The sequence below is a fragment of the Sebastes fasciatus genome, chromosome 19 (genome assembly GCF_043250625.1).
Source record: "Sebastes fasciatus isolate fSebFas1 chromosome 19, fSebFas1.pri, whole genome shotgun sequence".
Lineage (NCBI taxonomy): Eukaryota > Metazoa > Chordata > Actinopteri > Perciformes > Sebastidae > Sebastes > Sebastes fasciatus.
The window spans coordinates 26,479,192-26,507,012 of record NC_133813.1 but is presented as its reverse complement, the minus strand read 5'-3'; the positions used below and the strand labels follow the sequence as shown (position 1 = coordinate 26,507,012).

Genomic DNA, 27,821 nt, shown 5'->3' with positions numbered 1-27,821 from the left:
ATACATTTACCATGGTTGTGCCACATTTGTGGACTATGATTTATGGATTCATGGATCAATGAAACAGACAGCTATTATAGTATTCCAAACCCCACAGTATAACATACAAATACAGGGGTGTGGCATTGGTTACTTATAAAAGCATCAATCTGGTGGTCTAAAATAGCCCAAATACTTGTGAGAAGTTAAAATGAGAAGAGCATAGATGAAATAATTACCTGTGAGACCGCCCCCGAGGCTCCGTCTGCGAACGTGTTTCCCATCCTCGCTGAGATGTCGCATGAACTTGAGAGCAGGACTTAATCCATGAGTCAGCTCAGGATTGCTGGACTTCCTGGGGTAGGTGGAGGGAGAGAGGATGTTGTCCAACTAGAGGAAAACATAGAAACAAATACAACTAATGTTACTAGAAGTTGTTGTTATCACCGTATAATGATGAAGTCCACGTTCTTCTTTGTTTCTGTTCAAAGACGGCCTACATTTCATTCCTTATCAGTGTGTTGCATTCATTAGCTGTTTCTACACACTGTAGTTATAAAATTAAACACAATACGTTGTGTATGTGGGAATGCAAAGTGTAATGTAAAGCAGGTATCTGGTCTTCTTCTCAGACACCATGTCATTACAGTACTTATATAGCTCTCCTTTCTGGAAATACAAACTGATCTCATATAGCTTCAAAACATTTATACTTTATACTTGTTCTCTTTTTCTATTATTGTATATAGCATTCTCCTGGATCTATTTTTATTGTATTTAGCATTCTTCTGGATCTATTTTTACTGTATATAGCATTCTTCTGGATCTATTTTTATTGTATATAGCATTCTTCTGGATCTATTTTTACTGTATATAGCATTCTTCTGGATCTATTTTTACTGTATATAGCATTCTTCTGGATCTATTTTTACTGTATATAGCATTCTTCTGGATCTATTTTTACTGTATATAGCATTCTTCTGGATCTATTTTTAATGTATATAGCATTCTTCTGGATCTATTTTTACTGTATATAGCATTCTTCTGGATCTATTTTTATTGTATATAGCATTCTTCTGGATCTATTTTCTGGTATTTATTTCTTATACTTTGTGTTTCCTTGTAAACGGTTCCTAGAGCAGAAGGCAAAGGAAGAAGTTCATTGTTCAGGGAAACATGGAAATAAATGCTTTGACTTGATACTTATATATTATTATATTATATAATACATACATAATACATAAATAAATACATAGGTGTAGCACCCTGCCATTATTTTCTCCTCTCAGGTGAGGAAATACAATATTCTCAGTTGTCGTAGTACGACTGGAAAACATTTCCATTTGTTTCAGGGCTTGAAGATCTAATCATCACTAAAGCTCATGTCATGGAAGAGAGCCAATATAAACATTCTGACATTTAAGGTGTGTTGATTGATTCACGACATCATCCCTTCTTTATGTAACATGTAAGAAAACATTCCACTTTAATAAGTTGTAGAAGCCTTTGACTCAGTCTATAGTCTATATATACTGTATATAGTCTATAGTCTATAGCTAGCTAACTGTTAACTAGTACAGATTAGAGCTGCAATGATTAATCAATTTGTTGTCAACTATTAAATTAATTGCCAACTATTTTGATAGATAATTTATCAGTTTGAGTAATTTTTTAAGAAAAAAAAAGGTCAAAATGTTCTGATTCCAGCTTCTTTAATGTGAATATTTTCTGGTTTCTTAATGACAGTAAACTGAATATCTTTGAGTTTTGGAACAAACAAGACATTTGAGGACGTCATCTTGGGCTTTATGGGAAACGCTGATCGACATTTTTCACCATTTTCTGACATTTTATAGACCAAACAACTAATCGATTGATTAAAAAAAATAATCAACAGATTAAACAATGAAAATAATCGTTAGTTACAGCCCTAGTAAAGATGAAAAGGCAGAAAATAATTTCTGAGGTTTAATAGAAGCAAAACAGATATTTCCTGAAAATGCATTGAAACTAATGGAGAATGGCTCATCAAGCGAATGTTTTCACCTGTTGTGTGACATATAATAGTTCAGTGCAACTTTTATTATATGGAATATATCGATAGGAGCCCCTCAGATGTGTGTACTGAAAATATTTTTTTTTTAAATTACATTTTTACTGCTTATTCTAGGGAATTTTCTACCATTTTTGAAAAACAAAAACAGTAGTCCCATGTGCCCAAAGACTAAATGATAAGAAAATGTCTGTATCTCAGAAACTACAAGGAGCACAATCAAGTTTTTGGTATCTATCAACTCATAACACGTTGAACATAAAAGATATACACATTTTACAGTGCAAAACAAATATTTCAGATGGAAAACATTTACAGTAATAAACACAATTTTAGCAGTTTTCAAAAATCCTGACTTTGAAAGTCAGATTTTTTAATGTGATCTAAAAAATGTCAAAGTTGTATTGTTAGATATTTGCCCAAGTACAGTATGTCCGGACCAAATTTCAAGACTTTTGACCAATCGGAACAAATGTTGTGGCATTTTTCCTTCTCATGCTAAATATAGTCTTTGTATGTATGTAAACTTACCACCATAGGAACAGTGGTTACTTAACCTCGAAACGAGCCACAACTTAACCACGCACATAAAAAAACAACCAGAATTCACAAGAGCTTTTTGTGAAGGAGACAGGATGTACAGAACTATGATAAATAAAGCTGCAGGCTACCCTGAGGGGAGGACTCAACTACTCAAATCATCTCTAGGAGGGGGAATTCCCAGGGTGTTCTCCAGATAATGTTCAGTTAGTTTAGAACAAAATGTAGTTTATGAATCACGTTCTCAGTCCAGGACTTGTAAGGTCACCACACCCATGGTTGTTGTGGCTTTTTACTGAGTAACAGGACAGTCTAAGCAATAGGCCAGTATCCCAAATGACAGACTATTATAACAGAAAGACATATTTCCATACAGACAGTACAGTGATTGATGACCAGAATATAGATATAGTGGAGTCCTACAAGTGTTTGAGAACCTAACTAGACAATAAACTGACATTTAAGTGTAATACTGACATGGTGCACAACAAAAGCCAACAGAATCTTGGTACCAACGGATTCCTTAGGTTTTCTAGCTTCATATGATACCAGTATCTTTACTCTAGCTTTCAAACTGAGCCCGCTACAACCTAAGGCGCACAAGTTGCGTTAATCTGGTAAAGAAATTAGTGCCGTTGAAACTAGTTATTATCACGTTAACTTCGACAGCCCTAGTGTTTATTGTTTTTTGGTCTTAGTGTTGTATTTATGTGCCCTGAATTTTATGTGTGCATCCCACTGCTGCATAACCAATATAAGCCACACTGGGGACGAATAAAGTGATTGATTGATTGATTGATTGATTGATTGATTGATTGATTGATAGATAGATTGATTGATACAATGCTAGTGAGAAAAGTAACTAGACATCAAGGAATACGGAGAGTTGGAAATACATCACAGAGGTTGGACCAGCCTATTGAATCCTCAGAAGATAATGACCTTGCAAGAAGCTCAGACCACATAACAATACCCGGTGGTGAGGAAGAGGCCCTCCCTGAGAATACAAAGACATACATGGCTCAGGAAACACTCTCTGCTCCTCTGTGGGATGATTCATGATCCCAGTACAATTAAGGACAACCGAGTCCTTGAAAGGTCCTTGTGGGGTGGCTTGACCTCTCGATGACGGCAGTAATGTAGAGCAAAAGTGACACGGTACAGACTCAGAACAAAAACATGAAGGTAATGCTTTTCTAAATGCTTTTGATGAAATCATTATCATCGTCTTAACTATAGAAACACATAATGTTATGCAACATAGTTGATCTTCAGTCATCGCTTCTAAAAACAATTACTCAAGCTAAGTTTGCCGCTCTGCCTTAGTCACAAATAGACACTGTAACATCAGGATCTCATGACCCCGATATGCTAGAGCTCTGTAACAGTGTTGTTCGTTGTTTGTCTGAAACAAACTATATGTTCTATAACTGTACATATATCTACAATCCTCTGTCTGAGCGGTTAGCTGTGATACTGAGACAGGATGGTGGAACACGCGTTACCTCTCAGCTGTGTCTAAACACAGACATCCACTCTATTTATATTGACATGGCACATAAAGTACATGGTCACATTTCATAGAAGGGATAGTTTAGATGTACTCTATGTAGTCACATTATATAACCTCATGCTGTGGCAATAAGAAAGAAGACTGAATGAAAACTTTCCATCTGTGTGGAACAGTATAATTAATTAATATATATATATATATATATATGACTTGTAAAAAAGTGAGAAGGAAGTCAACTTTTCAAACGAGTCATTTTCTCAGTAGTAGCTATTTTGAATAGAGGAATTTATGCAACGTAGTTTGTTAAAAATGTATTTTCATTACAATGAATTAATTATCTAACCCCAATTGAGCCGTTCTTTGACTGTAATTTGTTTGTATGTTTTTTTTGCTTGGTATGCTATCTCAGGTGTTTTATCTGTAACTAGTTATTTCTAAGGTTTTTATTCTTATATTTGTATTTTATATGGTATTTTAATGTGTGTGACCCCAGGAAGATTAGCTGGTTGCTATGGCACCAACTAATAGGGATCCTTAATAAACTCAAAATCAAATTCTTGAACACTGTAGCTTGTAAAGTTCGGGCTCAATAAAAGCAGTCACCCCCCCCCCACTATCTATTTTATATATGCATAAATGAGTCAGTAGTGTGCATGCACTTTAGAATTAGTGGGGAAAATCTGATTACAGCTGAAAGGGGAACAATTTGCATTATTATGCTAATAATCGGGCTGCAACTAACGATTATTTAATAGATGTATAAATGTCTTGTTTTGTCTGACTCCCAAGTCCACAACAGAAAGAAATGTGGTTTAATGTCATAAAAGATGCAGAAAACCAGCAAATTTCCCCATCTAAGAAGCTGGAACCTGTGAATTTAGGCTTAAAAAAATACTTAAATAATTAATCAATTATCAATATAGTTGCAGATTAATTTTCTGTTGATCAACTAATTTCGTTTCAGCTCTAGCTAATAATGATAAAGCTATTAATAGAACATGTTTTAGTTGGAGGTATATCGTGTTATTACTAGTGTGAAATATATTTTTAAAGACTTCCCAATTTACATAATTTTTATCAAATGGCCCGACGTATCGCCTGTATCTCAGTCTAAACTGATCATATATTAGCAAGCTAACGTTGGTTCAGTTAGCTGTGCAGCAGTTACACCTGGCTGTTAAATATGTGTAAATATTTAGGAACAATATCTGCCTAGGAACTACAGTAGTTTATGTGGTGCAACTCATATTAATTTGGTGACGTGTACTTTTACATTTAATAAACATTCACGTGGTAATTAAACAAAGTTTGAATTTACAAACAGCTGGTGTATCTACCTCCAGGTGTTTAAAGGTAAATACATTCAGATTAATCACAATGAAATAAGGAAAGGACAGACTGTTACATCATTTTAAAGCAAACAGATGATAACCAAGCAACGCCTCTATAAGCAGCTTAGAGTTACGCTGAGAACCAATCAGAGGTAAACTCCTGCATCACCCAGGAGCATCTTTTCTCAGGAGAGGTCATCACGACCTTCAGGCCTGATCACCACTGACCACAGTGATATACAGTACATACTATGACCTGCTGCAGGACGGCAGCTCTGCTAAGTCTCTGCAGAGTCCCCATGTGTGAAGGAAGTTAGACACACTTTATAGTAGTGTCTGTATTGCTCAATATATTCCAGCTTCTTTCATCATCCTCTTTTCCTTCAAGGCTGTTTGAGGACATTAAGGACTTTTGTGTTTGGATTATTGCATATCTGTGACAAATACATCAGACAAGAGAAAAAATGTGATGTTTCTGTTCTGTTTGGTTGTTTTACAGGCAGATCACTCATTATATTAGCGGTCGACCTCCAACACATAAAAGGAAGTAAGGTTATCAGCAACTGCATCTGTGTCTGTGCACTAGGTCAAAGTCTTCAGTTTAGATTTTGGTCTGCTTGTCACTTGACTATGCAAACATGGAATATAAATGAATCAATATTTTAAAAAGAAAAGAAATACAACTACTTGAGGAGCAGTATGTGATGCAGAAAATGCTTTTACCATTCACGGGAGCATTAGGTATATTCTTGCTGTAAACTGACAATACTGACAATTGCATGCTGAAAAGTTTAAACCCAATACAGAACAAACAAACTGTATGAGCCTTGAAATCCTTGCAACCTTTTGCCTTCATCTTCCTGACTCAGTTGGTGCACACAAACAGAAAACTGTGGAGGGCTGCCAAAGCTGGCCAGAGTTACATTTGGTTTCTTTGGTCGGCTGAGCTTGGTCATGATTATCAGCCAATTATGAACGATCATCTGGGTAATCAGTGAAGCCATGTTTCCTTAAGCAACTTATAAGACATATTAGTCAAATTTCTGCTGGTCCAAAACATCTGCATTGATTTTAAAAGTGGGTTTCAGTCCTTCAAATGCCAACTTGATTAGATGGAAAGCACTGCAGTAAGCCAATAACAGTTCTCTCTGTGTGCACGGCGGGTAGCACACACGGCAGCAGTGTTGGCAGCAGCCGGTACCCTTTCACCTACCATTCCTCCTCCCTCCCTGCAGCACAGAGCCACGCAGAGCTGCTGAGAGCAAGATCAAACCTGACCTTCACCTCCTTCCTCATCCTCAGCTTCACATGCAGTGGACAGTACCAACAAGCCTCTGTTGTCAAAGCAAAGAACAGACACCAAACAAGAGAAACAAAGAAGACGGGCTGCACAACACACAGAGTCGGTTGTGTTTACCACCTGAAAGATGAGGGAACCTTAACCTGTATAGAATGTGTGACAACCACAGACTTTATATCTATATTGATATGTTTTGGTTTATTTGCTGTTACACCATCATGCTTTCTATTGAGAATACTGAGTCTAATGTTTACACTATGATGGTATATAAGATTGTACAATGTGGCATGATGCCCCTGTGGTTCACGTTACCATGTTAACCACAACATCCGTTTAGCTTGAAGCAAAACACTCAGAAACGAAAATGTTTCTCTCAGTTCTGCAACCTTTTCTGTCTTATTTATCAAGGATGGCCTGAGGTGTTTGCATTTGTATATAATGTGCATTTGGGTGTGTATGTACTGTTTAGATGTATATGTGCTGCATGTATGTGTATATACACTGCTCAAAAAAAGTGGAGGGAACACTTAACCATCACAGTATAACACCAAGTCAGTTAAACTTCAGGGATATCAATCTGTCAATCATTTCATTCAGCCCGAATGAAATGAGTGGACGGGCTACCTGTCTCTACCTGCCTTCCTGCCTACGTGCACTCTGCCCGTACACTCATTGCGCGTCACCGGAATCTTCCACAAGCTGCTAGCTGTGAGTACTAACAGTAGCCATGTTGGTTGTTCATTATGATAATGTTGGGGGAGTGCTTTTGGAGGGAGGCTTGAAGGGACGGACTGGTAGTTTTGCCGACTTGGTGACTTTCTCACTAGATTTAGGGACTTTTTGGACCTTTTAATTGGAAACGAGTTGGCAACACTGGGCTGAGTTTTTTCAGTTGTATAATTTCTTAAATCTAGTGTACCGTTTCTCAACATTACCGACCCTAGCTTTAGGTTCTGTTTTCTGGATTCCACTAACTCCTGAGGGAAATATCTGTCTCTTTAGCTGCAAGATGCAATAAAAGACTGTTATTAAAGAATCAGTGGAAATAAAGAAAAGGAGAGAGCCAGGCCCAGAAAAAAAGGGAATCAAGTCAGACAATGTGCGAGAGAAATGAGAAAAGAAATAAATAAAATGTAATGCATGTAGGGAACAGTTCCAGCACACAGTGGATAAGGCCGAGAGTAAACACTCAAAGTTTTACTCCAGCTGTTGACCTTTACCAGCCAAGACTACAAAGACTATTGGAGGCGGGGACAGACACTTTTTTTATACCGGTATATATATATATATATCTATATATCTATATAGATATATAGATATATATATACATATATACACACAAACACATACAAGCATACACAGCTACCTAAACAAACTGACAAGCAAAAGGACAGAGCAGCAGGAAGAGTTGTATATCCCACAAAGGCAAATAGAAAGATGAAAGAGCAGAAAAAACAAGGCTGAAAAAGTGCACAGGGACATTGTCCCCAAGGTCCAGCAATAAATACTTCAACAGTCCAAGCCAAGGAAGACTCTGTGGACAGGGACATTGTCCCCAAGGTCCAGTAATAAATACTCCAATAGTCCAAGCCAAGGAAGACTGTGAAATTCACATGCTTGTATGTGGTCTACGTTACTAGACCACTAGGCTTGGCTATGAAAATAACTCAAGTGAAAACACATATACACCAATTTCAATATTGTTCCTGCTACTTCAGGAAATGTAGCATATTATGGTATACTGCACCAACTAACATGGTTCTGCATTACAAAGGTGAAGAGAGTTGAGTCCTGATTTCCTCATTAAAAAAATTAATCTAAAGCGGTTGTACAGAGGGAGAATTAGTAAATGTATTCACACCCCAGGATATGAATTCCCTTTGAAGGATTTCAGGGAAGTGTTTATCATTTCACTGAGATGGATGAAAGGAACAAACTGTTATTGGTGTCTTTCATTGGTTGCTAAGACACAATGAGTCCACATTTACACTAAAACAGGAAGACAGACCCTTTACACTCATCGCTCTCCCTGCCATTGTTTTTCTATCACATCCTTTTCTAGCCAACAACTGAGGATAACATCAATTGGTAATATCACACTTTTCCCACATATAACATGCATCTAAAATCATAAACTCAACTGAGGATTGGTACAGGCAAACAGCTTTAAGAAGACCATCAAGCATTCCCCCCTATGAAGTCATGGGACTGCCGTAAAAAAGAATAAATCTGTAAAAGAATAAAAAAAAAAGAAATGTGGAAATATAAAAGTGGAATAAATGAAATAATAAATAAGTTAATCAAAAAAATTTGGGAATATAAAAAGAAAAATTGAAGTATAAATAAGCACATAAAAAATTTAAACAATATGCGGAAAAATAGAGTAATTTATATGCAAAAAGAAACAGAAATAAATGAACAAATAAATGTGAAAACAAATGAAAATGTTTATATTTATTCTTTTATATTTTCTTTATATTTCCACATGTATTTATTCTTTTATTTATTTCTGTTTATATTTCCCCAGTTTTTTCCTTACTTATTTATCCTTTTATTATTTCTCTTTATATTTTCACATTTATTTTGTAATTGTTTTACAGATCTAATCTTTCTATGTCACTCGTATGACTATAAGCTATTAAACTATAAGGTTTGGTTTCCATCGAGAAAGTTTCCAAGATACAGTCTATAGACACTCTACACTGAACAACGAAGACCTACAAAAATGCAGTTTTTAAAGCCAGAATTTGTAGATTTCCATGTTGTTGCCTTCACAAGTACACCACAGACAGCTGAGTAGTGCTTGTTACATAATCGCTCTTCATCATGGTTGGTATTTTGCAATCTAAGAAAGTGAAATGTCATCAACCAACTGGACATTTCATTGGCTATTTTTGCAGGGACAACACGAAATTAAAAGTAATTGTATACTAGAGTTACATCTGTTGTAGACAAAAAACAACCACAGAACAACAACCCCCCATTCTATTTTCCATACTGACTATGAGTATAAAAAACTGTATATGTAAACTATAACAAGTTTGAACAAGATTAAAGCATAGACTGTATATCAGAAGTGGACGTAGTCACCATGACATCACTCATTGCTGTTTTGAAGCCTCGAGTTCTGCATTTTGGCCGTCGTCATCTTGGTATTTTGTAACCAGAAGTGACACAAGAGGGTGGAGCTCAGTACAACCGAACGCTGATTAAGACATTTTTAGGCGACGGAACAGGTTATAATTAACTTTCATGAACTGAAAACACACTGTGAAAGGGTTAAAGTTGTAAGAAGAAAACACGGCGCCGTGGTAGCGACCTGTCAAGCACAAGGTAGCCCCTGCTTTATGGTCTATTTGACTCTAAATGGGAACATCATTTACTAAATGAACATCATGCTGTATTGAAGAATACTTGAAACTATTGATTGAGACCAAAAACTCATGTGTACAATGTTTACTGAGGTAATAAATCAAAAGAGAAGTACGCTCATTTTCTCATAGACTTCTATACAACCAGAGGAGTCGCCCCCTGTTGGCTGGTAGAGAGAATGCAGTTTTAAAGGGGACATATTATGCTCATTTTCAGGTTCATGCTTGTATTTTGGGTTTCTACTAGAATATGTTTACATGCTTTAATATTCAAAAAACATATTATTTTTTCTCATACTGTCTGTCTAAATATACCTGTATTTACCCTCTGTATGAAACACTCCGTTTTAGCGCATTTTAACGTAATGGCAACGGAATTGCGTTGCTAGGCAACAGCTTGGGTCCATGTTTACATCCTGTCAGCTGATGTCATTCACATACACTGCAACAAGAAATAAACTGGGACACATCTAGAATGTTTACGTTTAAAACTGTGAAATTGTCTAAGTATTGTAGATTTGTGACATCACAAATGGACAGAAATCCTAACGGCTTGTTTCAAAAGCTCAGTTTCTGAATACGGGCTGTGCGTATTTATCTGTGGATTGAATGTTTTGATAGTTTAACAGTATTTATATAGAGCTTAAACCTGCTTTATAATATAAAAGACATGAAAATCTCACTTTTTACAATATGGGACCTTTAAGGTACTTCAGCATTGGCTTCACTTCTCAGACCTGGAGTTGCCCACTGATTAAAGAGCCTTATTTTTCTGATGCTTCACGGTGCGACAAGACAATCACTGTTCGGAGGGGGGGTGGGGTTTAAAATGCATCAGAGGAGGATTGTTGCTGCCATTTCTGTAAGTTGAGAAATTTTTTCACATTCCCTTTTTAGTAGCCTACAAAACAAACACATGGTGTACTTATATAATGCCATGGTCATTTCATGCAACGCTTCCATCTTTGTGAACTGTATTCAATGAACTCTTGAGATGGGGAACATCTTCATCCCTCTTTTTCTCAGGGTCAACTGCAGTAGAACAAACTATGTTCTGGCCGACCTCGTCACCCAACATCTGTCTACTTCAACTCTCCCCGAGTTCCACTCTGGCCTGAATCTCTCTTCCCTCGCTTTCTACACTGAGTGTTTACTCATGAGGAAAACAGAAAAGTCTCACGGCTCAAATTCAAATAACTGTATGATCAAAACTCTCCACGGGGTCCTCCACATTTCTGTCACCCGATGGACACTTTTATGTCTCTCCTTACACGGACACCGTTCCTTCATTAGCTAAAGAAAACCTTTGGATTTCAGTGTTTGAAATGTGTGAGCTCTCACAGGGGAATTCAGTTTCCTGTGTTTACATGATCTAAAGTTGGAAAAACACAGCGGTGCTTTCATTCTCCAATTGCATATGATTGACCATGTTAAGATTTCTCAGCATGTAGAGAATTCAACCATACATCATGTTAACCACCAAGGAAGTCATGTTTTTTTGAGTGCCCTAGAGGCTTATTATATGCATTCCATAAACTCTGGTGAACCGACAGTCCTTGGACCAGGGAGCAACTGATTACAGTTTGATCATGATGTGCATCTGGGAACAGCCAGAGGTGTGTCTGTGTCTCTGATTCAACCATGATACATACACCAGACACACAGCTGATTTGAGCCCAACTGGTGCAAACAGCAGCTTAATTCTGAGACAAACTTCTCCAGATTCAGCCACAAATCCATTCTAATTCTGCAGTATGAAAAACAGGAATCTTGCCAGGAAAGAGTGAATGATGTGGCTGTTTGTTTGCCTTTATAATCAGGTTACTGATATGAAATGCCTCCACAGTTGTGGTCACAGTGTGTGACTGGAGGTCAGTATAAGACGGAAGTTTGATTTGTATTTCCATTACAGCCTACAGTGCTAACGGTACTCTACGGTGCTAACGGTGCTCCACGGTGCTAGCGGTCCTCCACAGTGCTAACGGACATCCACAGCGCTGACGGTCCTCCACAGCGCTAACGAGCCTCCACAGCGCTAACGGACAACAATTATAACTTCTCCTATGAAGAAATTTTTTATATTATTCCAACTTTACTATATTGTCATGCATTACTTGTTTATACACCAGCCTTCACATACAGTATGGGTGCCCACAGGAGGAGTTAGTTGTTGACAAACACATTAATAAACTACATTATAATGTGTTATGAACTAGGGCTGGGCGATATGGCCAAAATCTTATATCACAATATTGGTCTTTTCATATCTTGATGATGATATATATCATAATATGACATGTTTTCTGGTAATTCAATCAACAAATAGTCTATATGAAATAACCACATGGTAAAGCCATATACGTATAATCCTGTGTGAATTAAATACTTAACAAATAAAAAGTACAGAGTATTTTTCTCATTTCACGAACTTAAGTGCAAAATGAAAAAAAATAAAATAAATATAAGCCTAGCCTTTATTGTGATAGAAATGATGTAGATGTATCATTTTGACGAAATATATCATCATATTGCCCAGTCCTATTATGATCCATTTATGAAATTATTATATAAGATATCGATTAGGTTGGGTCAGTGTAGCCACAGTCTTGTCGATTTGTTTCTTAGGAAAAAGGGACATTTCAATTTCGAGGGTTAAATATAAAATATTTTCTATATTCTATCCTTTAAAAACTCCAACTCTCTTCTCACAGCACAGCCACATTTTAAAAAGATAAAATAACCTACAATGTATGTAAGTGTGTTCATTCACAAGCAATTAAACACTAAAATCACTTTACATACACACTAAGATAAGAAAAAATACATTACAGGAACATTAGATTCACCCTATAATCCAATCAGCAGTGTCCACTGCTGGAGTCTCTTACCTTGCTTCCCTCCGACGATGGACGCTGACCTAAAGGTAAATTCCGACCCAGAGACATTTTGTTTAGAAACCGACAAACTTAAGCTCCGGTATCACTTTGAATGCTCAGGCATCACAAACTACTGATTAAACCCAGACGTGCACACATACATAGGAAAGCAAATAAGAGTCAAAAATCAGAGATGGATCCTGGAATGACTGAGTCCACAGGAGGAGTGAAAAGAGTCTTAATCAGATTGTGTTAATCCTCTTAGCCACAAAGCACGCACTGACACTGGACGTCCCTCTAATAACCCTGACTGGCAGCCTGCTTAAAGAAATGGGCTTATTTAGGGGCACAACACAGGAACAGGACCACTGCATAGAGAGAAAGTTAAACATTGTCAAACAGAAGCAAATATTGATACACAAAGAGCACTGGTGCGATGCAATGCACAGTTGTCTTTCCAATTTTAGGGAACATGGCCTCATAGAATAAACCAAAGGGTTATGTCAGATTGAGACAGATGGTAGAAAGGAAATAGAAATAATAAATGCAATTAAAGCTGCAAGCAGCGATGAACGGGCCCTCGCACCTCCCCGTGCGTCGGGTTTTGCTCGCAGTCGGTCACCGCAAGCATTCTTCAGTTCAATGCAACGCGTGATTGATCCTGTACAAGAGCAGCTACAACCCATACAGCCGGGACTTCCTGCACACGGCTCTCAACACAGCGATGCCTTAGCCTGTGGCTGCCAGCTAACGTCAGTGTTGAGAACTCTGTTGGTATCTGTATCCCTTTAAGGGTATTGGTATCATCATTTTTAAACCATAACCAGCCCTTATATTATAGTCTAGAACGGGGACTGACTTGATCAATATATCAATAAAATGAGTCTGGCATAGCCCAAAATAGTATGTGTGTAAAGTGTTACTGGTCAATCCATTACATAAGATGAACAAACACAAGATCAGTGGTCACATCTGACCCTAAAGCTGATCCTCAAGTGATTTAGTATTGCACTTCCATATACAGTAGTTGGGGGACTTGTAAGAACCAGATGTAAAAAAGGAAATGGTCAAAATTAAAGAAGCAGAGGCAGACATATCCTGAATTTTAGCCCCTAGTAGGAGTCATGCCCTAAATACTCTGGATCCTACACTTCCCACAATGCAACTTATGCATCCCTTCCTTTATAGCTGCCAGATTCATTCAAACAAAAACACATTCTGAAGTTTGGTGGTGTGACTCTTTCCAGTTATCTGTGGTGATCTCACATCAGTCTATAATGAGGAGGTGCCATTATTGACTAATAAATCCAGATGTCTACACAGGCCTCATAACAGCTGGCCTTTCACTAGTGTAAGTGTATTTTCATTTGGACGCATCAAGTCTATTTTCTTCTGTTTTGCTCACGTATCTACAGTGATTGAAGCTGCTTCTCTTCTATGTGCTGCTTTCTCTACGCAGCCTTTGTAGGTGGACAGGTGGTGGGAGTTAAATCTGTAGACTGAGGCATTAGGGCTGCAACTAAGATTTCATTATCAATTCATAATAATCCTTTTTTTTTTTTTTTTTAAATCCATCAATCAATTGTTTGGTCTCTAATATGTCTAAAATGACCATAACAAATTGCCAGAATGCAAGGTGACATCTTCAAATTGCTTGTTCAACAGTACCAAATACTTACTTTACAATGATATAAAAGGCTGAAAAGCAGCAAATTAGTGTGTACGGTGATTAACTTTCTGTTGATCAACAGCTTCACTGTACACAGAAAGAATGAGCACCACATGTGTTTATCACAGTTAAAAACAGGTTATTGGTGGTATTGTAAAGTGTATGAATCTAAAACGACTTCTGTTCGCCTCCATTTCTGTCAGGAAAACTATTTATCTTTATCTATCATAAAGACATTTTTAAACAAACAAATCTTCCTCATCATCATAGACTAAACATAGCCAGATGATAACCAAATGAAAATGTCTTTCATGAAATAAATGAGTGTCCTGCTAAACTAAACAGAGCATCTAAAGCCTTCTAGTTCTTTTAATCCTCCCATTGGTGCCAATAGTCACACATGGTTTTAACAAACCTCACCTCTCAGTGCAGAGGTGTGTCTGTCTGTTCAACCTAAACTGGTCCACAAGGAAGTGCGGAGAAAGATATTTTATTTTAGTAAATACATTTTCTGTTTCTCTTTTATCTCTGGATGTATTTTTTACAGCCTCTAATGTTGTTGATCCTGCTTTTAGGGAAGTCATCCGTTATTTGGCCGGTGCAGTAAATGATTTAACAGCTCTATACAGCTCATCATCCAGTGTGATACACACAGATGGGTAAACATGGGGTTGGATCTATCAGTTGTTAAGAGCTGCCTGTTGGGTGACGGATATCAAGATGAATGGATGTAAAGTCAGTGTAATAAATTCATTGTCAAGGAAGTAAAGGATAAGAAAAGAGGGTTAGAAGCAAATAAACCTCTTTAAATGGTACAATATATCTGAATGAGCTGTTTCACTGAAAACAGCTGCCTGCTGAAAATGATTCTATGAGAGAGGTGAGACTGAACCAAACAGGGAAGTTGCGGGCTGGACAACTAATTATCACTATAAGGCTCCGTAAAGCCGAGGGGAGCGGCAGATTCAGGTGATAATTCTCTGTAGGTTCGTCGCTACGAGCAACGCCTTTCACAACATTTTCACGTTGGATACATCGTTCTTGTAAAAATATCGAGTATAGCCGCTTCAAGAGCGGGTCCATCTGAGTTCTTTTCTGTCTTGCGAGGTAAAGTGGCTGTCTGACGGCTCTCTTCAAAGCCACCAGACTACATTCACAAAAACAGTAATTTGACCCTGCAGAACAAAGGGTTTGCTGGTCTACCGCTGCATCATTCGGTTAGTTTGTTTTTGTTGTTGTGTGACTTTCGGATCCAAACCAACACCAATATGCTTAGCTTCTGTGCCGGTAATCCTGACTGCTTCTCCACTGGGAGCGTTCTGAACCACCATCTAAGTTACTGTATGTAAAAACACTGACCATAAGGATGTATATATACTGTGTATGCACCTAAATATGTGGCAGTATAACTGTGTTCTTAGGTGGCATGGCTGTGCAAGACACAATGCATTTTCCATCTCACCCCCACCACAGGAATCCATTCAGTTTATGTTGGTGCTCACTCTGTGTACTGAAGATAATCCAGTAACTACTGCACTACACAAACATCTGCAAGGCTGAGAGAGTAAACCTGACATGTGGGAAGAAAAGGAATAATCACTGTTGTTGCAAGATGTTCTCCGATCTCCTGCTGCCCACGTCATGTTGTTATGACTTTTCATACCGTGGTGGGAATACTGTTTGGAGATATCACACACTGCTGAAGGTAATAACATTTAAGGCTGAACAAAACATGCTCCTGATCCTCTGTTGTTGCAGCAGCAAATATAAATGCAAGAAAACCAAAGAGGAAATGTGGGATTAAATACAACACCATACTCTGCTATTACAGCAAGAGAGGTAGAGATGAGAAAGTATGGGAACAGAGGATTTATGATTATGGGGGGGGGTATAAAAACAGCCGGACATTTATAGACAAGTAATACAAGGAAGCATTGTGTAGCTTGGCAAGCAGTGTGGCAGACTAACTGTGTGTTAAACACAAGTGTTATCTGAAATATACAACTATGTAATAGTCCTACTGTACGTGCAGCTAAAGCACAGAATAAAGCCTCGAGTCATGTTCAAACATGTGTATGAAGGGAGGACCAAAACAGTATTTCTTTTGTGAAGCTTATGTGGCTTTTATACCAAAGTTCCTATTAAAGTACTTAGATTAAATCCCTCTATGGTAAACTCAGCTTTAAATAAACAGACTAGAAATAGTTGATTAAAAACCAATTGAAAGAAAATTAATCTGAAACTATTTTGATAATCGATTAATTGTTTCAGTCAAAAATGCCAAATATTCTCTGGTTCCAGCTTCTCAACACATGAGGATTTCCTACTCGTTTTGTCAAATGTTATAGAATATTAAATATTAAATATCATTCGGTTTTGGAGTGTTGGTCCGACAAAACAATCGATATAAGGACATCACTTTGGGCTCTGGGAAGTTGCTATCAGACTTTTCACTAAATTTTTTGATAAATCTGCTGATTATTTTCTTAACTAATCAATTCATTGTTTAGTCTATAAAATGAAGCAGCATTGATATATCGATTAGTCGATTGATAATTCATTGTTTTCAGCCATTTTTTAAGCAAAATTGTCAATTCGGTTGCTTTCAGCTACTCCAATGTGAATATTTGCTGGTCTCCTTGCTGTAGTTTCCCATGTTTGGGTTTTGGATTGTTGGTCAGACAAAACAAGATGTCACCTCCTGTAACTCCTGCCTACTTCTCCAAACTGGGGGCGTGCCAACTGCCATCTGGTAATACAAAAACACCATAACTATCCCTTTAACCTCCATCTACTGTAGTAATACACTGACTATGGATCAGAACCTCAAGGAACCCCACTTCAAAACACCCAAACTATCTCTTTAACCTCCATCTACTGTAGTAATACACTGACTATGGATCAGAACCTCATACAACCCCACTTCAAAACACCCAAACTATCCCTTTAACTGTTCATCAGTTTGACGGCCTATCTGGTTATTTCGGCTTACAGAGCTCTGTAGGGTCTTACAGAGGGGAGAAGCTGGGACAGGTTGTGTGAAGGGTCTGCAGCGATGTTACCAGTCTGTTTCCTGACTCTGGAGGTGTAGAAGGTTGTGTGAAGAGCCTGCTGTGATGTTACCAGTCTGTTTCCTCACTCCGGAGGTGTAGAAGGTATTGTAAACAGTCTGCAGTGATGTTACCAGTCTGTTTCCTGATTCTGGAGGTGTAGAAGGTTGTGTGAAGGGTCTGCAGTGATGTTACCGGTCTGTTTTCTTGACTCTCGAGGTGTAGAAGTCCTGGATTGAGAGCAGGCTGGCACCAATGTTTTTCTCTTCAGTCCTAACTGTCTGATGTAGTCTGTTCCTGTCCTTTATGGTGGCTAAGCCAAACCACACACTAATTCATGTGCAGATAACACACTGGATAATTACAGTGTAGAACTGGATCAGCAGCTTCGCCTGAGGCAGGTTTCACTGCCTGAGCTGGTGCAGGAGGACCATCCCGCGCTTGGCCTTTTTTTTTTATGATGGTGTGTCTATGTTGGAACTACACTTCCAGGAGATGGTGCATCCACAGCAGACACAGGCTGTATCTGAAACTTCATACTATACTAGTAGAACAACGTCATACTATACTAGTAGAACAACCTCATACTATACTAGTAGAACAACCTCATACTATACTAGTAGTACAACCTTATACTATACTAGTAGTACGTACCGATTTGGCCAAAATGTAGCATATAGTATGTGAACAAAAAATCTACAGCATGCCCACCAGCCGTAGCACAGCCAATAGGAACACTCTCTCTCTCTGAAATGACCTGTGATTGGCTAAAGTCTCCCGTCACTGGCTAGATTGTTTAAAGCCAGAAAACAGAGCCATGAGGAGGAGCAGAAGTCTAGTTTTCTCTCAGAACACTTGAATTACAATATGCTGAAAGGTTATCATGGGATTTTTGCCCAATGATGCCAAAAATATACTGACTGCTGCCACTTTAAGCCCAAGCGGACGTCTTCTAATTGCTTGTTTTGTCCAACCAACAGTCCAAATATATTTAATTTGCAAGGATATAAACGAGAAAAAGACATTGAACTACTACGGACACTAATCTCAAACTTGCAATGCTCCATAATCAACAGTAGCAGTTCACATCCGGTGTCTTTTGGCTAAAATCTGTTTATAAATCTGCACTGTATGCTTCCTATTTTAATCTATTGCTGTTATTTTATCTTGTGCATGTATGAAAGGATTATGCGTGGGATAATCTCATTTTGACAGTAGATACTGTAATGTTCTCTGTCACTGCCCACGACGCTGGACTGATTTAGATGTCTGAGATGGACAAAAGATGCAACCACACTTGAGATTTTGTAAAGATAGGGACCAAATAAACAAGGCATGTCTCCAAAAAATGACCTTATCATACAATGGAACTGCATTGTGAATTACTTTTAGAAGGAATCGTATTTTGACGCAGATTACGCTTGTTTCTGACATATCACAAATACATTTCTAATGATAGTCCGTGGAAGTCCACATAGAGGTCGGGGTGGTGGATGGGTCAAACAAACACAGGACTTTCACTCAGGAGTCCGCTGTTCGTGTCAAAATTCACTTGTTTTAATTTACATCTATAGTTTAACAACGTAATAAACATAGTAATTTTAATCCAAACCATGATGTTTTTTACTAAACCTAACCAAGTAGTTGTGTTGCCTAAATGTAAACAAGTAGTTTTAATTCATTTTTGTTTTGTTTTGTTTCAATTTAAAACGTTAACCACGTGTTTAAAACAGTTTAAAACCGCGACTGTAATCCGGAAGACGTAACTGAGAATGCAGTTTAGTTGTATGGGAACGTCATTCTGTAGGAGAGCAGGTTGAATAAACATGATGGAAAACTCCATGAAGCACCACTGTAGTATCTCACTCCATGAGACTAAGTCTGGAAAGGAGACGTCATGCGAGTTCTCAGAAGACTTTCTTTCTTTAACTCCACGGCAGCAAGACATAGGTCAAAGGTCGGGGTTCCCTGATTATCCCTGTAGTAATACCACTGGAAGGCTGCTCTTCACTGGCAGCTCAGCTTACCTACTTTGTGGTGTTTGTGCCAGTGACGTGACGCCAGTATTTAGTGCAGTATAACAGGTCAAGTTACGTTTTCTCTTCTGTGGCCAGCATCAGGGAGGTCACTGGTTTTAAATGAACTCCAAACTGACATTTCAAAAGGGATTAGGAGAAAAGGGCATGAGGTTCATCCAATACATGCTGCTCTGGCTCTTTTGAAGTCGGTTTAAAGGACCAATGTGTAACAGTTAGGGGGATCTATTGGCAGAAATTGAATATAATATTAATAATTAATAATGTTAGTGTATAATCACCTGAAAATAAGAATGGTTGTGTTTTCGTTAGCTTAGAATGAGCAGTTTATATCTACAGAGGGAGCGGGTCCTCTTCACTGAGTCCGCCATATTTCTACAGTAGCCCAGAATGGACAAACCAAACACTGTGTTGACTTTTTCTGCTTGGGCCGGAGCCGATAACGTTACTCCCTCCGGACTTAACCCCCGACAATCCACTCAGTAGGAGTCCATAACGTTACTCTCTCCGGAGTTAACCCCCGACACTCCACTCAGCAGGAGTCCATAACGTTACTCTCTCCAGAGTTAACCCCCGACACTCCACTCAGCAGGAGTCCATGACGTTACTCTCTCCAGAGTTAACCCCCGACACTCCACTCAGCCGCCGGGAAACAAGACGCAGGAAACCTCTGTTGGTCTTGAGGAGCTGCAGCATTTATTTCTGCACAAACTGAAACTTCCACGGACAATTCACTAGATATTCTCAAAGCTAAACTAACTCTGTCTTCTGCTCCACTAGCTCACTGGTTTGCTCACGTCATCACAAACATTCTCCACCGCTCTCTCTCTCTTCACCACTCACTTCCCACGTACGTACACACACACACTCTATGCACTGGCTCTGCTCCAAATGACCTACGCTACGCTACTCTACTCTACAACAACTCTAGATAGGGTCATTCACGCTTTCACGTTGGCCACCGTAGTTCTCCTAGAACACACTACCTTTAAATTTGGTTTCATTTTAGTAAAACTATTTTTGGGAAATCGTATAGCATTTGCTGTCCAAAAAGAAGAAAACACTTTGTATTTCAGTCAAACATACAGTATATTTAGAGAGAGAATGAAATAAGAGACCAGTATTAGTCCTTGCCCTCGGTCTGTGATATCTCAGCTCTATTAAGCTAATGGACTAAACTGTTATTCAGCCAAACCAAATCAGTGAAGCACCAGTGTTAGCAAACATGACACCACCCGGGGGGGTATGTTCCAGGGGATGTGGGTGCATGCTGGAGAGTCTGATACGCTTACAGGTACTGATTTAACACTCGTAGTGTGAAGAAACTATGGAATGGTTGGTGTATACGTGTAGTATCCTAACAGGAAATGCAATGTGGGTCATGTATGCAGGTCGGTGCAATTTTATCTTACATAACAAAGCAATTATTTTTGATTGACTTTTAATTACTTTGATGACGAGGGCGTGTGTCATGCCAAAAAGTACAGATTAGCAACCTATCGCTGCAATGCTTTGGGACATTGAATCCAAAGACATATGAGGGAAAAAGTGTGGAATAATACACGGATGATGTTGCACAATCTTCTTTATCCCCCCCCCATTGCTTATATTGGCCTTTATAATGAATGACAAGACAGCCACACCTACACAACTACAGCCTGAAGCCATGTTGCATGATATTATGATTTGGAAATATGTTTATAGGTCAGGTAATTCTCAGCACACCTTAACCCGCATCAGGCTACATTGTGCTCATCTGAGTCAGTCCAACCAGTCTGCAGCAGCATCCAAGTAAAGTGTTGCCTAAATTAAAAAGGCTGAGAGACACAATTTTGTCTTCCTCATTTTCCCCATCTGTTTCCTGAGAAAACACCACAATAACTGCATGCTCCTCGAGAAGATAAGAGCGCCCCCAGTTTGTGCCATTACCATTACATTCCAGTCAAAAGGCTAAACATCCGAGTTTAGGAAGAATAAATAACCTGTCCATCATTTAAAAACATAGAAGGTCGTTTAATAACACTTACCGCTTTTATTTCTTTATGTTTTATTTTTTAGAAAGGCTGTGGTTTGTGGTGCTGTTGAATTCTGTTGGGTTTTACTGAGTTGATATAAATGGGGTGGAAAAAATATTATATTATATATATAAATAACGCTGCAAACTTACGCTAAATTTTGGTGGGGAAAACCTGGCATGGCCATTTTCAAAGGGGTCCCTTGACCTCTGACCTCCAGATATGTGAATGGTGGTGGAATGGTGTGAGTGGGTTCTATGAGTACCCACGAGTCTCCCCTTTACAGACATGCCCACTTAAATATATATTACACAATCACATGCAGTTCGGGGCAAGTCATAGTCAAGTCAGCACACTGACACACTGACAGCTGTTGTTGCCTGTTGGGCTGCAGTTTGCCGTGTTATGATTTGAGCATATTTTTTATGCTATATGCAGTACCTGTGAGGGTTTCTGGACAATATCTGTCATTGGTTTGTGTTGTTAATTGATTTCCGATGATAAATATATACATACATTTGCATAAAGCAGCATATTTGTCCACTCCCATGTTGATAAGAGGATTAAATACTTGACAAATCTCCCTTTAAGGTACATTTCGAAAAGATAACAAATGGGCGATTAATTTACGATTAATCGTGATTAAATGATCTTTGTTCATGTACAAATCGAGCATCAACATACATACATAAAAGAGGTGCAACTTTGGAAACAGGTTAAAAAAACTTTTTTTTCATGCAGATGGTTAGAAGTCTAATGAAATACATTCAGTAATTGTAAAACATGAGGCACAAATTGGGGCTCAAAACACGTATAAGCGGTATCCATATGGACAAACATCCACTAGAGTTGCCTGAATGACCTCAAGACTGACAGGTTGACATCCTGTCCTGAAGGACTACATGATGAATAGGACCTGTGAACTGTAAATGGAGAGCATGAAGTCTAAAGAAGCATCTAAAGTAGCATGAATTCTACTATTAGACTGTGAGCTGCAACCAAACACTGAGCTGATGCTTGTTGACAGTAGGAGTTCAATTAATGAACTTTATTACTCTCTTAAAGTATTAATGGCATTAAAAAGGGATTACTGGCACTCTCTTTAACCACCACAGTGTGTGTGTGTGTGTGTGTTGTATTTAACATTAACACACTACATCTGAGGCTATAGTCTGTGTGTTTACCTTTTCGTCTTCGTCTTCACTGTCTTCATCCCTCGGTGTCTCCTTGTCCTCCTCTACTTCTTCTTCGTTGACACTTCCAGAGTCAGAGTTGTGTCCATCATGTCCATCCCCAGAGACTCTGGTGTCCAGAACAGAAGACGTCATGTCTTCTCCCAAGGACAAGGTGTTGGACCCGGACGACGACGACGTCAAACTATGTTCCTGCTCCATTTTTTTTACATCAACTAATATCACAAAGTTTCAAAGTGAGCTCATTTAAACAGAGCTATTAATTAACCTGTCAGCGCACACCTGTCCACTGACGTCATTAAAGGAGACCGACCGAGTCAAAACAGAGTCACGACGTGGCGGGAAGTCTGCAATATGGATATTAAAATAAGTCTGGACCCTGTTTAGTATCACTGAGAGTGTTCTGCTGCTGTCAGAGCTGCTCTCTCTCCACCTCAGTTACAAGTTGCCTCTCTGTGTGCGTCCCCAGCAGCATCCTGAGTCCATGAGTCCATGCTGTCTGTCTCTCTCTGTCTCTGTCTTCACAGTGGACGAGTAGTGCCTGCAGAACCAAAATAAACCCCGCCCACCACGTGCGGGGGCGGACCAATCAGATCACTACAGCCTCAAAACCACACAGGAGCAGTTTTGTTTGAATCACCTGTAGATGTTCAGTCTATATACATAAAATACATATACAGTATATATGTCTATGTGTTCAGTCTATATACATATATACATATACAGTATATATGTCTATGTGTTCAGTCTATGAGCCAGGGGTCACTTTTAAACCCACTTTCTAACCCTAACCCACCTTTATCAGCATTGTTCTTTACTGGTCAACAAAGTATGGAGTCATAGGAGTGACATAAAAAAAAAGAATAAATCTGTAAAACAATAAGAAAATAAATGTGTAAATATAAAGAGAAATAAATAAGAGAATAAATAAAGGTGGAAATAGAAATAGAAATAGAAATAAAACAATAAATAAGGGTGGAAATATAAAAAGAAAGAAATAAAAGAATAAATAAGTAAGGAAATAAATGTGTAAATATAAAGATAAATACATAGCACATGATGTTTACATGCATAAGTCATAACCAGGATACTCCAAATACCTGAGCATAGCCAAGAAACCATGGTGGAATCAAACTAAGTACATTTACTCTGGGCTACTGTACTTAAATACTAATTCATAATACTTGTACTTAACTTGAGTATTTCCATTTTATTGAACTTTATACTTCTACTCCACTATGTGTCAGCGGCAAATATTGTACTTTTTACACCACTACATTTGTCTGACAGCTTTAGTTACTTTTCAGATCACAGTTTTTATGAGCATGATATGTCCCTTTAATAATAATAATAATAATAATAATAATAATAATAGTAATAAATCATAAATAAATAATGAATAATAAACATAGCTGAGGGGAAAAGGCACCACAACACAAGAGGGAATGCTTTACTGCATAGATTATTATTCAGATAGATTTTCTTCTCTGAGCTAATAAACAGGTCTTAAGGAAAAATAATATTGTAGCTTTCATCCCTTCAACCATCTTCATTTAACTTTAACTGTGAGTTTAGTGACGGAGGATCTCAGGCCACCAGTAGATGTCTCATTACTGACTCTTGGGTACAGTACTACACCCACATATATGATGTCAGTTTCTACATCCAGAGAACATCTTTCTGGTTGCCAACGTTTGCACCAGATTTCCCACCACAGTTGACGGATCACTGTTCATAATAATAAATAATAAATAACAATAATATATTATAAATAATAATCAGTGTTCATAAGCATCATTTCCAGTTTGTTGGTGCTGTCTGCAGGGGAAGACGGTCTCTCTAAAAGACGCTGTAATTATGGTAGTGTCTTTTAGGAAGCCAGATAATGACGTACCCAAAATGAAGTGGTAGTTTTGCTATAGTGCTATCCTTGAACCCTTTTCATCATAGTCCTGGTCCTGGTCTCTTTTGAAAGGGGACTCTTGCAGTTTTCTAGCAAAAAGTCAAAGTCAAAGTCTAAGTGATATTTAAACAAATTCACAGAGGTACCAACACGGTAAAAGGTTTGACTTTGTCTTGCCTTGTTATTTTCGTATTTATCCAGAAAATGTTTACAGTCAACAGCACTTACTGTCCTCTAGTCTCACCGTTCCTCATCCTTATCTACCACATTATGTCATCATGCTACACTGAGCTTCACAGAGTAAACACACCACGGAGGTGTTGGTTGAGCCGGTTGGTCTACATGGTCATCATCATTAAACAGCAGCATGTTAGCAATGTCACTTGTGGTCTGGCGAGGCTCAGTAGGCATTTGCTTGCGTTAGAGGCGTTGTCTATGGACATAATTACTTTGTCAACTGAATGATTGACATGTGTTTTGTCACTGAAACATCAACACAAACCCTCGCTGCACCTGCATGAACCACATGACTCAATGAGCTGTACTTGGTTCTTGATTTAGGCTTGAAGTTCATTTTTATCTCATCCATACCCTGAAAAGGCCACCCTGTTGCTGATTCACTTTATTTTAGACCCTATAACACCTGTTTTAAGTCAGAGACTCGTTATTGTCTAAAATCAGGGGTCAGCAACCTGCAGCTCCAGAGCCGCATGTGGCTCTTTAGCCCCTCGGCTCCCTGTGGATTTTTAAAAATTGAAATGAATAACTGTTCTTTGTTTACATTTTCATTTTTTATTTATCATTGTTATAGGTCTATGGTACGACGGTACGGCGGAGCATTAGGGCCACATTGAAGAAAAAAAAAAAATCTGAGATTTCGAGAAAAAAGTCATAATATTACGAGAATAAAGACATAATATTATAAAGTAGTAATTTTACGTGTTATTTTCTTTTTTTCTCATAAAGTTATGACTTTATTCTCGTAATATTACGACTTTTTTTCTAATAAAGTTATGACTTTATTCTTGTAATATTACGGCTTTTTTTCTCATTAAGTTATGACTTTATTCTCGTAATATTACAACTTTTTTTCTAATAAAGTTATGACTTTATTCTCGTAATATTACTACTTTTTTTCTCGTTAAGTTATGACTTTATTCTCGTAATGTTATGACTTTTTTCTTGTAATATTATGACTTTATTCTTGAAATCTCATGTTTTTTCCCTCAATGTGGCCCTAATACTCCGTAGTACATTTGCTCTTTGGCCCTCACTGCATTAGACTTATATACTATATACTTAGACTATAAGCTGTGTTACCTTCATCACAATGATCAATGTTTTGCGGCTCCAGACAGATTCTTTTTTTTTTTTTGCCTAAAACGGCTCTTTTGATAGTAAAGGTTGCTGACTCCTGGTCTAAACCATTCCCCATAGTCCAGCGATGGGTCCAAGCTGCCTGAATCACTTCACTCTCACTGGATGTTTTACAGACTTCTTTTGAGGTGAAAACTGCTTTCAAGCTTTAGGCTGATTTTGAAAGGCTGAAAGTGTCATATGTCCAGCTGGATGCCTGCGGGTCACCTCTCCTCTCACCCACAAACATCCTGTTTTAAAATGGCAAATCAAAACATGTTTTATTCACATCCGAAATGACACAAAACAAAGTACTTTTTACTCCACTACATTTATCTGACAGCTTTAATTACTTTTCAGATGACAGTTTTTCATCCACTTCCTGTCCAGTGAAAAACAGGTTATCTCCAGATGTGTTGATTTTGAATGTTTGTGATAAACTGAAGGATGAAGTGCTCCTCCATGTGTTGAGATTATTGAAAGGACCAGTGTGTAGCTTTTAGGGGAATCTATTGGCAGAAATGAAATACACAGATTCTCCACAGGAGGGTACTGTTTGCTGATGTTACAGTTCTACTCATAATGTGCTCTGGATGCTGGGCCTCGGCTGTCAATGTTATAGTTTTTAACACTTTAACAAGCAGCCCATTTTATTTATAGCAGAATGTATGGATATATATTGGCAGTTTACTATCAGAAAATCAGCATTAGTCGGGTCATTTCAATTATATAGTTTATGAAAACTTGAAAAATTAACTTCATTTCTTACATAATCACCTCGTCTAAATAACTTGCTTTGAACAACATTTTTCAGGTTAACACATTTAGAATTGTGTTATCGTGCAGATGAGACCATTTCATTAATCACGTACTGCATGTTACAGTGAAGAGACGATGAACACCTGATTACTACATCCTGTTCTCTCAATGTTAAAGTAAGGCTAAAGGATTGTGATCAAAGCTAAACACCACGAGAGGAACCCACACAATCTTTTCAACTCTCATAGCCCACACGTGAGTTACAGCACATCGCTGATCTCAGGGATGATAAGAGTAAAGGTCGGGAAACTGACGTATACGAAAGGCATGAGTAGGCACCACTTGTTTAGCGGAAATTAGTTTCCTGTGGCGAGGATCAAATGTTCTTTTCTTATTTTAACCACTGATTTTGATCTAAAAAATTATCCTTTTGCAATTTCAGTTCCCCTAATTTAAATACTGTGAACACCTCCAGCAATAAATGTCTCCTTCACATCTATTCAGTTGACCTTTCAAACTTCAGTTAAAAACATGGAGATCATACACAAGAAGAAGAACAAGAACCGAGCTTCAGACTCTGCCGATACAGTGTTGAAGTGTTTAGATCAGCATCATGACAAACAGCATTAATGACGTTCTTTAGGCTGACTATACTGACTGAAGGCAGTGAGGTGAGAACTGAACTTCCTGTGTGTTTACAGCTCAGACTGAAGGCGGAACATGCAGCTAAAAGTACATGTGCACTGACAACACACATAAATGCACTTTATCACACAGAAACCTGCATTCTTTGTGATTTGACTGTTTAAAATAACGGAAGCATTTGACTTGAACACATTTTTGATACGATTTTTGTTGATTTTATCTTTTTAACATT

General features: G+C 38.1%; 1 protein-coding gene across 7 annotated transcripts in view; it reads right to left on the bottom strand.

Moving 5' to 3' along the window:
- mast4 (microtubule associated serine/threonine kinase family member 4) overlaps positions 1-23,451 on the bottom strand; it is a 118,294-nt gene extending 94,843 nt beyond the window's left edge. For all 7 annotated transcript variants that reach the window (XM_074617246.1, XM_074617252.1, XM_074617248.1 and 4 more), the window contains exons 1-2: positions 22,918-23,451; positions 219-369 (exon numbers count right to left, since the gene is read on the bottom strand). In XM_074617246.1, coding sequence (XP_074473347.1) covers positions 219-369; positions 22,918-23,127 — 361 coding nt within the window. In that variant the 5' untranslated portion in view covers positions 23,128-23,451. The remainder of the gene's footprint in view (positions 1-218; positions 370-22,917) is intronic.
- Between the last annotated feature and the right edge of the window lie 4,370 nt (positions 23,452-27,821).